At 47.8% G+C, this 13,248-nt stretch overlaps 1 protein-coding gene across 1 annotated transcript; it reads right to left on the reverse strand.

The window, feature by feature from the left end:
* Positions 1-1,799: 1,799 nt before the first annotated feature.
* On the reverse strand, positions 1,800-13,027 carry LOC134525671 (solute carrier family 2, facilitated glucose transporter member 3). Its single transcript, XM_063356757.1, has 10 exons — positions 12,840-13,027; positions 9,677-9,772; positions 8,147-8,307; positions 7,626-7,866; positions 7,294-7,456; positions 6,448-6,635; positions 5,972-6,076; positions 5,455-5,556; positions 5,009-5,212; positions 1,800-4,492 (listed from the first exon to the last, which is right to left on the reverse strand). The coding sequence occupies exons 1-10, from the start codon at positions 12,852-12,854 to the stop codon at positions 4,277-4,279; spliced, it is 1,491 nt and encodes a 496-aa protein (XP_063212827.1). The 5' UTR covers positions 12,855-13,027; the 3' UTR covers positions 1,800-4,276.
* Positions 13,028-13,248: the final 221 nt, after the last annotated feature.

The raw sequence follows: 13,248 nt of genomic DNA on the forward strand, positions 1-13,248 counted from the left end.
CTGGTATCTCACATTGTAAAGCCGGGGCCAGGCTAAAGCCTAAGAATGACAGACCAGAGCCACGTACCCCAGGTTTTCCAGAAAGCATCTCACCTGTCTTCAAAGAGCCCTTCTCAAAGCGAAGCCCATTTCAGGGCCAGTCAGGGATAGGATGCAGAGACTTGGAGTGTCCTACTTCCCACCAGCAGCGATACTTCACCAGCTCTGAGTACACCCAAGAAGTAACGTGGCAGTATTAACAGGAAAAAAGCCCATGGCAGCTAAACCTTGATTTCATATGCTGGTCAGGGGACCAGTTTGATTTTCAGAGGCCTGTGCAATGCTTTGAAGGTGTCTGCAGCGCCACTTGCACGCAGCAAGCCAGAACAAAGTTCTGTGGGTAGTGTCAGAGACATACCTGTCCAAGCCAGCTCTGCCACCCCGCTCAGAGTGGAATGACATTTTTGTGTGGGATTGCGGCGGCCGCGAGAACCGCCTACATGCTCGTTTGAAAGTAATGAACAGTTTCAACTGAAAACAACCCATCTTCAAGCATTCAAACCACTTAATTGCAAACAGTTTTTTCTTTTGAAGCTTCCTTACAATTTTCAGAAATAAAATAACCACATCTAAAACACTCATTCCGCGGACAAGAGTCTTTCACAAAAACAACACAAATTTGGGGCTCAGTGCATCACATGCTTTGGCCCTGAATTATTTTGCGCTCTGGTTCCCATTTTGATAAGAAAATGGAAACCTTAAAGTTTGACCTAGATACAATCGATGAGTTTAGATGTCTGGGTTTTATTGTTTTCTTTTCAGCTCAGCCGCAGAGCTGTAAATGAATCATACACCAGAGCCCTCCCTGGCTCTTAGACTCCTTGCACAGCAAACTCTGCAAAACTGAGGCAGCAGCTAGGAACATGCAGCAGTCAGGCATGTCAGCTTTCAGAAAGCCTGGCTCTGCGTTATGTTGAGCTGTTTCAGACTATACCTTATCCCCTACTGTTTCCTTGTTGCTTTGTGCAGCCTGCTGCCTCTCAAGTTGTAGTAGCCTGACTCTTCCTCTGACTTCCCTCCATCCTCTCCCTCTGAAGTATATTTTAGCTCCTTACTTTTTGATGTTCTCATAGTTTCTGCCTGTGAAACACCAGTGCAGACTCCTTGGGCTTGTAAGATGGCTGTATGACAGGGAAAGGAATGCACTGGAACAAGAGCTTGCTGCCTCATGGCAAGAGGTGGGTGAAGAGGATGCCACAGGCCTGCCAGTGGGTCAGGAACGCCACGGCCCGCTCTCTCCAGGCAGCGGGGTTTCCTTTTCAGCACCCCGACCCTTTCAGGCACACAGCACTGAGTGTACACAGGCAAGATTCCTTTGCAGGAATCGTTTGATCATTTGGAGGGGGAAGAGCTTCCTCTTCACCTTCATGGCAGAGAAGTTGAGAACCACTCTCAGAAGAGGTCAGGGGCAGAAGTCTCAGGTGTTTTAGCTCTCAGCAGGACTCCTAAGCTCCAGCCACTTCCCTCTCCCCTCCTGTTACTGAGAAATGCTGGGAAAGGATTTGGATGCAAAGAAAAGGATTTGGGCAAACAAGAGCCAGAGCAGCACATCTTAGTTTAAAATAGGAATAGCAGTAAGGGAATGTATTAAGATGGTAATAGAGGCTGAGAGAAATGGTCATTTCCTCTAGAATGCAAGAGCAAATCCAGCATGCTAGGTTAGCCAGAAAGGTTGCAGGACAGAAGCTGGGGCTGTGCCAGGATGTAGTCCCAGGCTGTGATAACGGCATAAGAAACAGAACACCAGATATTTAGTTCTATAATTTTTATTTTAAAAACAGGAAACAACCACATTAATAAGCATATAAAACCCATCCGAAATATTCACAACGCTGTTACAGAAAAATAAAATAACAGAGATACCATGTGAGAAAGACCTACACATTTCGGTCCAAGCCAACACACATCTCTGATGCAAAATATGGAATGCTCCTATGCACAGCTGTAGAGGGAATATAGATGCCCATATAGAAATACGTCTAGAATTGCTGGAGGGTCAAAGGGCACAAAAACCTGTATAACTGAGCCAAAATATGAAAGTTGGGAATAGTCATATATAATACTTCTGAGAGTAAATATCGGCATGGAAGCCCGGTAGAAAGCTGGGGAAAACTGGTTGTAATATGATTGCATTGTGCAAAGCTGGAATATTTCAAATGAAGTCACAGGAAGTATTTCACAGCAGCAAGTTTTACCAATCTTTGCAACTGTTTCTCAGTAGGGAAGGTAGAAACATCACCATTAGTTAGTGAAAACAACAGATACGCACCCCCAGAATATACATCAATGGAAACTTCTCTGACCTGCTCTGAAGCAGTATGTTGTCAAGAAAGCTCGGGCTATCAATTTTGCTATCATTCCCATCCTTCTGAGCCTTTCTTCCTTTTACCCACCTTGGAATCTGTGGGCCTGCCTCTCTTCTAGGATATCCAGCGATGAACTACAGCATGAGTTTGCAGGTAGACCAGAGTTCAGTCAAGTCCGACAACAGAGGTCTTAGAGCAGCTTAAACTGGACATACCTCTGTGATACCATTAGCTAGCTTGTGCAGGTCTCTCTCCACAGGCTTGGAGTCTCTCAACAGAGCATTGCAGTCAGTGAAGCAAAGCTCCCAACCCTTGATTCCAAGGGTACTCTATGTGCTGCTTTTTGCCTTCCTGAACTGAACTATGCTAGCTTGGCAGCAAGGGCAGATGCACATATATTCTCAATTGCCTAGCAGTACAACAAGCAGGGAGACCAATATTTACTGATGTACAATTACCCTCTGCCATATCCCTTTTAACAGAGGCAGGATTACAGAGCTGTACACATCTACACAGCATGCTGCACACTGCTGGGCATCACATCATGCAGATCCTCTGGAGAAAGCACACAGGGCAAAAACATTTAGCCTACAACCAGCCAGTGGACTGAGCACTACAGACCTTTCATGCTGCTGAACTAGCGAGCTCCAGTAGCTCTGGTCTATAGTCCTGCATCTCTACCGTTTTGATCTTACATGCCTTAAGTGACCATGCCTGTGTCCAGAAGGGTATTTATAAGAACAATTGCTAAGAAAATACAGCTTTGGAATATAACTGTTATCTTCACACACCTGTTAAGTAACAATCTGCGAATTTCAGACTTTCTGACCTATTGGAATACAGCAGAAGGCAGGAAAAGTTACCTTCTGGTTTGCAATCACCACCCTGAATCATCCCATACAACGCCTAACCACGACTGAAAATATAAACACCACCCATTTACTGCAATACCGCACTTTCCAATCACTTGGGAACAATACTTAAAATCGCCACCTAAAAAAAATCCCAAATAACAGATTTTGGTGGACAAGCAAACATACCTCTTGTCACTAGTACACAATTATTCGCAGTTCTTTCCAAAGGGCATAAATAATTTAATGGTGATGTGCATAATTGGCTCTGTTGTACATACCATCCAAAATGCCCAATCTCCTATTTAGTACCACATTTCTCCCTTACAGTCTTATTGCACCTCAAATCTACAGCATCTTTTGTTAGAATAGCTATTTCTCTTAAACATCTTCAATTTCTTTATCTGTACATTTTTGTACACCATTAAAAAAATAAATATTTACAGTGACATACAAATAAATAAACTTAGGTAAAAGTATGCTTTCAGTCTGTCTATACAAAAAAATAAAAGAGCAGGAAAAAATATGCATGTAACTTGGTCCCCTTTTTCCTGAGGCTGAAAAAAGTGCACACTGGATATGAAAAAGCAAGGAGATGGCTTTTTGGTAGGCTTGTTAATTTCCAGTGTAACACTGCACACACACAGAGAGTAGACTCGAAGGGCCAGGGACTTTAGTGGGTCACTTCAACTCACTACAAAAATAGTCATTAGATTCAAATGTGTAACGGTCACTGCGTGCATAAGTATGTTAACCCCAAATAGCAATTAGAAGGTGAGAAAAGCAAAAATATTGCCAGCTCTTCTCTGTTCTCTTGGTGGTTTTTTTTTGTGACAGGGAAGATGAAAATATTTTTGCAAGTGCCAGGTGCCTTCCAGTACTTGAAATGGGGATCACCCATATCAGATTTGCTTAATGTTGGTAAGCCTGGCAGAATGGGGGAATATGTGGGTGCAAAGAAGAAAATAGCAGCAATTGAGGGAGGGGAAAAAAAAAATGTCCCAGTTCTCATGGTTTTCTTTGCTCATTCCTTTAATGACTCTTTAAGGATGTCAGAGTCGAAGGAGTGTGTCGTGAATCTTAGGCAACTTCTTTGTCAGGTTGTACGCTGTTCAGCTCCACCATGGGATTCTTCTCTACAGGTGATGTGGGGCTGGCTTCCGCTCGCCCTTCAAAGCCCCTGGAGATGTCTTCAAAAGTCCTGCCCTTGGTCTCCGGGACTTTGAAGAATGTGAAGACAAAAAAGATGACCAGGAAAACAAGGAAGATGAGGAAGACATAGGAGCCACATAGTTTCTGCAGGGATGACAAAAGCAGGAAGTTTTAATTTGAGAAGCTCATAGCAAGGTCATTTGCTGTTGACAGGTCAAAGTTCTACCACCTTTCTCCAAGAATGCCCTTACTGACTTTTTCTCAACACAGCATTGTTTAAAATAAAATCAAGTTCCTGTGGGCTTCCAAAGTACTTTTATGTTCCTGAGGCTGACCAAAATTGAGGCCTTTAAAGGGAAAGTCTGATGTGCTAATCGAGACATCTCTTCCAACTGTTTGTAAGCTACAAGCAATTAAGGCAGCAGTATTAACATGCGTGAGTCACAACACTTAACCTTCAGTAACAATCAGAACACAGAATCAGGGACCTCTGAAGGCTGACCAGCCTTCTGCTCAGAGCAGGGACAACTTCAAGGAGAAATCAAGTTAAGAGTCATACAGTCAGGTTTTGAAGTCTCCAAGGATGGAGATTCTACAATCACTCTGGACACCTATTCCAATGCTGCAGCACTCTCGGTGCTTTGCAAACTGTGTCCTTACCTCTGCATAGGGGAAGAGCATTCCCACCAAGAAATTAGAGGTCCAGTTGGAGCAACCAGCCACTGCCATGGCTGCAGGCCGTGGGCCCTGGCTGAAGAGTTCTGCCACGATGAACCAGGGAATAGGGCCAGGGCCAATCTCAAAAAGAGCCACAAAGCCAAAAGTGGCAACAATGCTAATGTATCTGATCCACTGCACGATATCCTGCAAGGAAACAAAACATGATTGGCTGCAGTTTGAGACAAACATAGCACAGCGCAATGCCATTTCCAGTGTCACAACTTTTTCAGCTGCACTGCTAACACTGTGGCAGTTTCTGCAGTTAGGAAGTTGCACACTCCACCACACACTCAGCTCTAGCCCCAGCTGTACCTGCCTACAGGTTAGAATTGCAGGGCAAGGCAGCTGTCCAGGGGTCAGCCTGGACAAGAACACTAATTACTCACCTTCAGAGCTAAAGCGATGGTCATAAGAACAGCACAGACAGCCATGCCACCCAAACCAACCAAATGGAGAGTCCTGCGCCCTGCACGCTCCACCAGAAACAGCTGGAAACATGGCAGAAGGAGGAAAAAAAAAAGTCTGTGACTTTGGTAGCAAAAGCTGAAGAGGCTCCCTTGCTCACTGTGCCCTGCACCTCTTTATCTGCCTGTAGCCCTCCAATGCCAGTGGTGATGTCAGTGCAAGTCACCAGGCTGCCCCATGCTTGGCTTAATTTTTTCCTACTGCCTTCTCTTTTTTTCCCCTCCCATGCATTCCTTTTCACCCTCCCTTTCTTTTAAAATAATACCTCTTTCTCCCCTCCCACAATGCTTTTAATGCATTCTTTTCTTTGCTTTTATAGGCCATTGCCTAGCCCAATACTTTGCCACAGCCTGGCTACTTGTGTTCAGTTGCATTTCCCAAAAAAAGCACAGGCAGACAGACAAGTTACCTCTCACCATAAGGCCCTGTTCCACTTACCGACACAACAGTGAAGACTGTGTTTACTACGCCAGCTCCAATAGTGGCATACACAGGCTGTGTGATACCAGCTCTTTCAAAAATCCCTGTAGAATAATAGAATACCTGGGAAAAGAAGCGAAAGTTGGACACCATCACAATTCCAGTGTTTAAGAGCATATTCCTCTTTCTCTGCCTCATGGCTTGCAGGCCCAACAGGGAGTTTCTAACAAGCACTCAAACAGCATAAAACTTCCAGTGAAAGTTCATTCACTTCATGCAAGACTGCAGTGTTTTGCTGGGGTATGTCAGGCAAAAGTGAAAGCCAATATAATCTCCACCTTCCATTTTAGCAATCTCTGCAGTATCACAAAACAGTGAACTCCAGTCAAGGTGCAAAGAGGTTTTTGGAAGCACAGTTCTCTCAACATTAGTGGCATGTGCAAGTATAGCTAGAGATAAGGGAGGCCCAGCAGATGGGACAGAAGGTAACTCACAGCATTGATGCCCGAGAGCTGTTGGGAGAGCTGCAGCATGATGGCAATGATAATGGCTTGACGGTAGTTTGGAGAACGGAAGAGCTCTGGCACAGTTGCTTTCTTTTCCTGGGACATTTTAGCACTCTCTTCTTTCATCTCCAGGATGTCTTGAGACACATCATGTGTACCACGGAGCTTTTGAAGAACTGGTGGTAGGAATAAAAAAATGCCAGCTATATATAATAGCCCCATGGCCAGTAGGTGCCCCCCACCCTGCCCTGCTATTTCAGGGAGGGCACACTGGGAAGACTGGACCACCTGCCAGTCAGTGTTTGGGCCTGCTGCATGGGAAAGACCATGCCTCTACAAGCAGCCTTGCTCATCTTTTCAACCCAGAGGTCAGGGTGTCACGATCAGCATGGAAACCAGGCCCGGGCCCTGCTCATGTTGCTTGATCTCCAAAATTCCATTTGATCCCTAATTCTGCACGTGTGCTTGCCAGAGCTGACTCCAGGCCTCTGCCATAGGAGAGGGAAACACCCTCCAAATTCCTTGTTAAACATCAGCCTATTTCCTGCCTTTCAGGAGGAGCTAACAGCTGCAGGAGCTGGCCCTACTACATCCCACCAGGCCAGGTGCCACTCCTCACATCTTAATCCCACCCGGAGCCTCTGTTGGGTTGCCAGGTTTCTCACACTTCCCAGCACTGGCACAAGCTATAGGATGGGAGGGTAGGCCTGCCGCCCTCTGGGAGTCACACCCTGATCCACCACAGGCTCCGGAGTCACTCCCGGCCTCCCACTCAAGTTCAGTGCAGGCTGGGAGCCAGAATACAGCCCTGCCTCTTCAGAGATGAGTTCTTACCTGCTTGCGCTTTCTCTTCCTCCATCTTGTTGATTAACAGGAAACGGGGGCTCTCAGGGCAGAAAAGAAGAGCCACGCACTGTAGGATTGCTGGAAGGATCGTGAACCCCAAAAGCAGTGGCCAAAGGGCTTCAGTCCCCATGATTCCCTCCAGGCCAAAGATCTACACCAAGAATTGGAGAGAAATAGTGTGATTTAAATATTCCAGTTCCTTATCCAAAACAGTGAGTATGACAGGACAACATACTGCACCTGATGGTAAGTGTGGCCCACCTCACCCTCCCCCAGCCCTCCTTTTCCCTGACGGATGGATCAGGTTGTATCTAGCCTACCTGGGCCACCAGGATGCCCACAACAATGCCCAGCTGGTTGAGGGTGCCAAAGGCTCCACGAAGGCTGGTGGGTGAGACCTCACTGATGTACATGGGCACAAAGCCAGTGCAGAGACCACAGAAGAGGCCAATGACGAAGCGGCCAATAATCAGCATCTCCACTGCCTTTGCCATTTTAGAGAAGGCCATGAGAGTGCCACCAGCAAAGGCCAAGATGTTCACCAGTAGCATGGAGTTCCTCCTGCCAGGGTAAAGATGTCAAGACTGAGCTCAAACTGGCAATATAGTAGGAAAATCACTGTGAGAGGGGTAAACCTACCTATGACCCCCACGAGGAGAACAGAGTAATTCCTGTTTGGCTTCTGCCTTGGCCTGCAAGCCTTTCTTTTTGTAGCCCACAAATTCCTGCTTCCTCCACCACCTCCTCCTCCCTTCCTCTCACCTCTGCCCTCTTCCTCCCAGCAAACCCACTGTACAAGGGAAAAATTCCCTAAAGGCTTGGATCCCTCTTCCCAACTCACCTGCCAAATCTGTTGACGAACAGGCTGACTGAGAAGGAGCCGATCATACCTCCTACCGAGAATATGGCCACAGAAAGGGACCACAGAGAGGTGAGGAGCTCTGGGGAGACAGCCTCCCCGCTCCGTTCTGACAGGGTTCTGTTGAAGAACCTCTGGATGATCTGCAAGAGAAACCAGGCGGGGACACAGTTACAATCCAGTGGGAGGCATTTTGCACTGGGGAGTGGGAATATTACTTCTGATTTCATAGAGGCAAAAAGCAAGGATAGACCCTAAAACTTCAGTAGGCAGCAACAAGTCATACAAGGGGAAGATGAGGGTGCAGAAAGAGGAACTGTCACTGAGTTCAGTTGACAGCTAGCAGTATGATGAGGGAGAGATTGCTTCATTGAACATGGGGGTTGAGGTAGTGCTTAAGGAAAACAGGCTTATCATCTGAATGTTTCTGGATGATGCGAGTCACTGGTGGTGCTTGGGAGGGGGTGTGAGACAGATGGGAGTGAGAGAGAGCAAGAAAGTGTGACCAGAGATTGGATGGGAACATTTACAGCAATACCAGAACTCTGGCAGCAGGGACAGGCCTTCTGGGATGGAAATAGTTTTGAGACACAGAAAATTTCACTGGTATACCTGATTTCACATGTATACCTGAAAAACTACAGCATTATGCAAAACAATCCTCTGTCCCACAGGGATGTGACAGGGCTATGCTGCTAATTTCCAAGGCATCCTCTTTGATAACAAGGGAAATTCTGCAAGGGCCAAGTGGAACATGGCCCGAGTATGTGCCCCCAGCAGATGGCAGCAGGACATTAGATAGAGAGGACCACCACATACACAGCCGTCTTCCCCCCCACCCCCCCCAACGTGTGATGTGACATCTATTCCCGGAGACAGGGTGGATGTGGTATTGGTGACTCAGTTCCTGAGAGAGAGGAACCATCTTATAGTTACAAGAAAACCACGTTTCTCATTTTCTTCATCTCTTCTCTTGTTTCTTAGGCTACAATCATAAGATGCCTTAGAGTGCCCCAGTCACAGCCCTTTTACAAGCACTGAACCTACACTTAACAAAAGGAATGAATAAACAAACAAAATAAACAAGCCTGAGATGATCCCTGAGATAGACTAAACTAGAGCAACCATAATTCCTACCAACCCTCAACTGTTTTCTGCATGCTGCTCTCTACATTCCTTTTGCCTTGCCTGGCTTGTTCTGATTCAAAACTGAAGTGTCCCACATTCCTCCACATAAAATATAGACCTACCAGGAAATGGCAGATGGAGCCCTCCTGCCCCCTCTGAACTCCTAATAAGAGAATTAACCTCTCTGCCTGATCTCTCCCCTCCCCAAAACTTTGTGCTTCCTGTCCATTGTTGTAGTTGAGAGGGGGTTTTGAATGTCTTCTTGACCTCATAAACCAGAATGAAATTAGCAGCTGCTTGGGAGACAGCTCCTCTTTCTATATCTTTGTTTTCCCATCAGACCCTCACACTCATACCATCTCCTCAACTCATTCTGCCTCTCACCTTCTCAGGAGCATTGATGACACCAGTGTTGTACCCAAACTGGAGAGATCCAATGGCAGCAACGGCAACAGAATAGATAAGGGGTGCTGTGATTTTCTGTGGAAAGGGAGAGAAAACAATTATTTAGTTAACTTGGTTATTCGTGCTTTCTACACAACTTGAGTTTCTCTTCAGTATAAACAGCAGCTGCAGCTCACAGACGCCATGTGCAAGTGCACCAGGGACAGGGAATGGGCTTTTTTTCCTGCAAGGGTGGATACCAGTAACAGAGACCCTGGAAAGGGAGATGCAACTCTACAGCAGGAAAAAGTTCTGTGACTAGAATTAGCAGGGCCTGTCATGGCCTCCCTTTTATTATCTCCAGACCTTCCATCAACTATTACCAGCTCATTAGTAATGAATACACCGGCTGCATTAGTGACTGTTATTTTGGGTTGATCTGCTTTACAGAAAAGCTTTTGCTGATCTCTGGCATGTCATGAAACAAGGGTCTAACTCTTCCCCGTGCCAACTGACAAGTTCCCATAAATCAAGTCTCAGATCTGGCAGTCACTCCTAACAGTTAAAACATGCACTCTTCAGCAACAGGCCTGCTTTTCCCAGGCTAGAGCTTCCCAACCCTGCCCCAGGCTACCTGGCAGGCAGCCTGTCTCGCAGAGGCAGCAGCAGTGCTGCCAACCTCCCCGTTTATTTTTCTTGAAGATGTGGCAATACTTGGTATTTTTAAATGAAGCGCAGTCCCTGGAATTTGAATATATGTGACTATTTATTAAAATAGAATAAAAATTGCTGATCCCTCAGAGCTGTAGAGGAAGCTTGTAGGTCCAACCTCAGAAGGCTCACAGACTGAGAAATTTAAGTGTCAGTGAAAATCATCTGACATTTTCTACGTTTTTAAAGCTTGTGGCATTTAATCCAGCTCTGTGTTAGGGAGGCATGGGGGAGCAGGTGACTCAGGAGTTGGCACTTAGATGGCCAGTGCTTGAGTTGGCACAATTTGGAAAGATCATGTTTCTGTCTCAGGAGGGATTGGAAGCTTTCCAAAAAATATTAACAGTCCCTTTCCCAGGGCTTTCTAATTATTGCCCTAAGGCTGGCAGAGGAGAGAAAAGTACTCCATGGGCCTACTGTTACAGCTCTTCCAGTCTCTCACTTTCCAGCTCAGCTCCAGGAGCAGTGGCTCCCAAGGCTGCCCAAATTTTTTGCCAATAACTTTCTGCAAGAGCTCATACCACCTTTACCAATCTTTCAAGCCAAGCACATAGGTGCTTCTGACCCGCACAAACCCCACATAGCTACCAGTTATGCCCCAGTAAACAGAAACTGGGGAAATTACTCTCAGGCATGGTTTTCCCCACCTACATCATGTAAATGTCTCAGTCCGAGCTCTCTTCCTGAGAAGGTTAGTGATGGAGACAAAGGGGACAACGTCCTTTTCTTGCTGGGGGCAGATGATTCCCGAGGTAGGGTTCACACCTGACACACCCTAGGTGGTAACAGGCCTTCTCCCTTTCACCCCATGACCACTCCCCTCATTTTTGAAATTGAGGGAAACTGTCACAGAGCCACAAGGACACAGCTCTTTCAAAGCACCTGGATGTCTGTAAACAGGCATTAAGCCATCTAAGCACTTTTAGGACTCCAGGCCAGGTCAGCCCTAGTCAGCGGGTATAACAAAGCTAAGGACAAAACCTAGCTCTCCACATTTTCAACACAGTGACTCAACACAACAGCATCTTTCCCCCCAGGGTTCTGCTTTGTCATGGCTTGCAGTGATCCCAGCTGGCCTTTTTCTTCTGGGTGCAGCAGGGACCATAGGGGTACCTGCTTTGTGGTACCCCTTACCTACATGGTACATTCACATAAGCTATGACTAGGTCGGTTCTTCTACCCTCTTTCATACTCCCTTCTGGCCTGCTATTCCTCTCTTGCCCACTCTCTTACAACCTAGACATCACATGGCCTGACCCATCCCCTCCAGTGAGCCAGACTGTGATCTAATGTATGGAACATTTGTTACTGCTGGAAGCGCCTCACTTCCCAAAAGGCAAACAGGGAGCTCAGAAATAGTACAGCTACACCCACCCTACCCAAAGGCTCAAGGCTAAGGTCTGTACACCAGCAAAAAATTCAAACCACCACCCCTCCCTCCAACCACAGGCATCAGCAGCATTCATTTTCCAGGAGATCCTTCTCACCAGCCCCCCATCTCCTTCACTGACTAGAAGCTCAGAGCAGTACAACTTGTTGAACTCTGCTTTAGTGGCCTCCCAGCCCTCCTCCGAGCGACCTTGACCAGATGCTCTCCTTTCCTCTGCTTCACCTTCTCACACCACCTGCATCTCTCATCAACATGGCGGTGAAGGCCCCCGGCTTCCCTGATTCTGCTGCTCCTGGGTAACTGTAATCCCCTCACATCCTGCACCGGGTTCAGGTGGATATTTGCCGTCTCTCTTTCCTCATGCCTGCCTGCTTTTCTCCCTTGATGCATTCAAACACACGCAGTCATTAGCTCACTCCACCGGTGCGCGCCTCACTCGTAGCTACAAGATGTACTAAAATACCGGCAAACGCTCTGTCCTCTGCTCTCCAAAGGGGAAAAGGCGAAAGGATATGCTTTGCTTTCTTCTTGAAATTTAAAGACATTTTTACTGTAAGCCATGCCACCACGAAAAAAAGAAAAGCCTTTAAGACTAATCCCCTTTTTAGCATCTTGAACCCAGGGACAAACAAACGAGTGCTTCCCTGCCAGCAAAAAAAGCTTCGTGATCGATACAACAAAACACGGAGAGCATCATGTGAACCATCAGGCCACACGGACGAAAACAAATCGATCTTGCGATCTGCAACAACCCCTCGCAAACTGCGTGTGCCGCCCCCCCCCCCCCCCCCCCGCCTCCATCCCGCAGACGAGGCTTTTCCCGAGTCACCCGCTCAAGGACCGCAGCGGTGGCCTGCTGCCGCCTCCGCCGCATCCACCTTCACCACGACCGACACGCACCCGGCGGCGGCCGGGCAACGGCTCGGCGATGAATCCCAATCACCCTCCGGTCCCGACCACATCCCGCCCCCATCCCCGACTCTCCGCCGAAGCGCCCGGGGACCCCACCGGCGGCTGCCACCCGCAGCGGAGGGAAGGAAGAAATCGCCGCTGCCTCCCTACCTTTTTGGCATCCATCTTCGTCGGCGAACGGCGACCGATTGGCAACGAACGGCGAAGGACCGGCGGCAAACGGCTGCCGGCCAACGGCTGCTACTCCCCACCTAACGGAACCCGCGAGGAGGCGGCGGCTCCGCCCACACACCGCGACCGCCCCGCGCGAGCGCACGCCTTCACCCCCGCCGGGGCCGGCGCATTTATGGCCTCTGTCGTAGTGGGCGGGGGCGGACGGGCGGGCCCGGGGAGGGGCCCCCTCGCGGTTACCCACCAAAAAAAAACCAACGAAAAAAAAAAACCCCAACAAACGCAGCCAAAACACTCCTGTGAGCTCACACCACTTTCTGACTTCAAACTGACATCAGCGGCCTTCCGGCAGCGTGCGTGCCGAGCGGTCGGGCTGCCATGGTGCGCG

This window comes from Chroicocephalus ridibundus, chromosome 1 (assembly GCF_963924245.1).
Source record: "Chroicocephalus ridibundus chromosome 1, bChrRid1.1, whole genome shotgun sequence".
NCBI classification, from domain to species: domain Eukaryota; kingdom Metazoa; phylum Chordata; class Aves; order Charadriiformes; family Laridae; genus Chroicocephalus; species Chroicocephalus ridibundus.

Coding starts and splice junctions, on each gene's coding strand:
- LOC134525671 (XM_063356757.1), bottom strand. Junction 7,867..8,146: donor TTCGTCAACAGATTTGGCAG/GTGAGTTGGGAA, acceptor TTACCCTGGCAG/GAGGAACTCCATGCTACTGG. Junction 4,493..5,008: donor TGCTCTTCCCCTATGCAGAG/GTAAGGACACAG, acceptor TCATCCCTGCAG/AAACTATGTGGCTCCTATGT.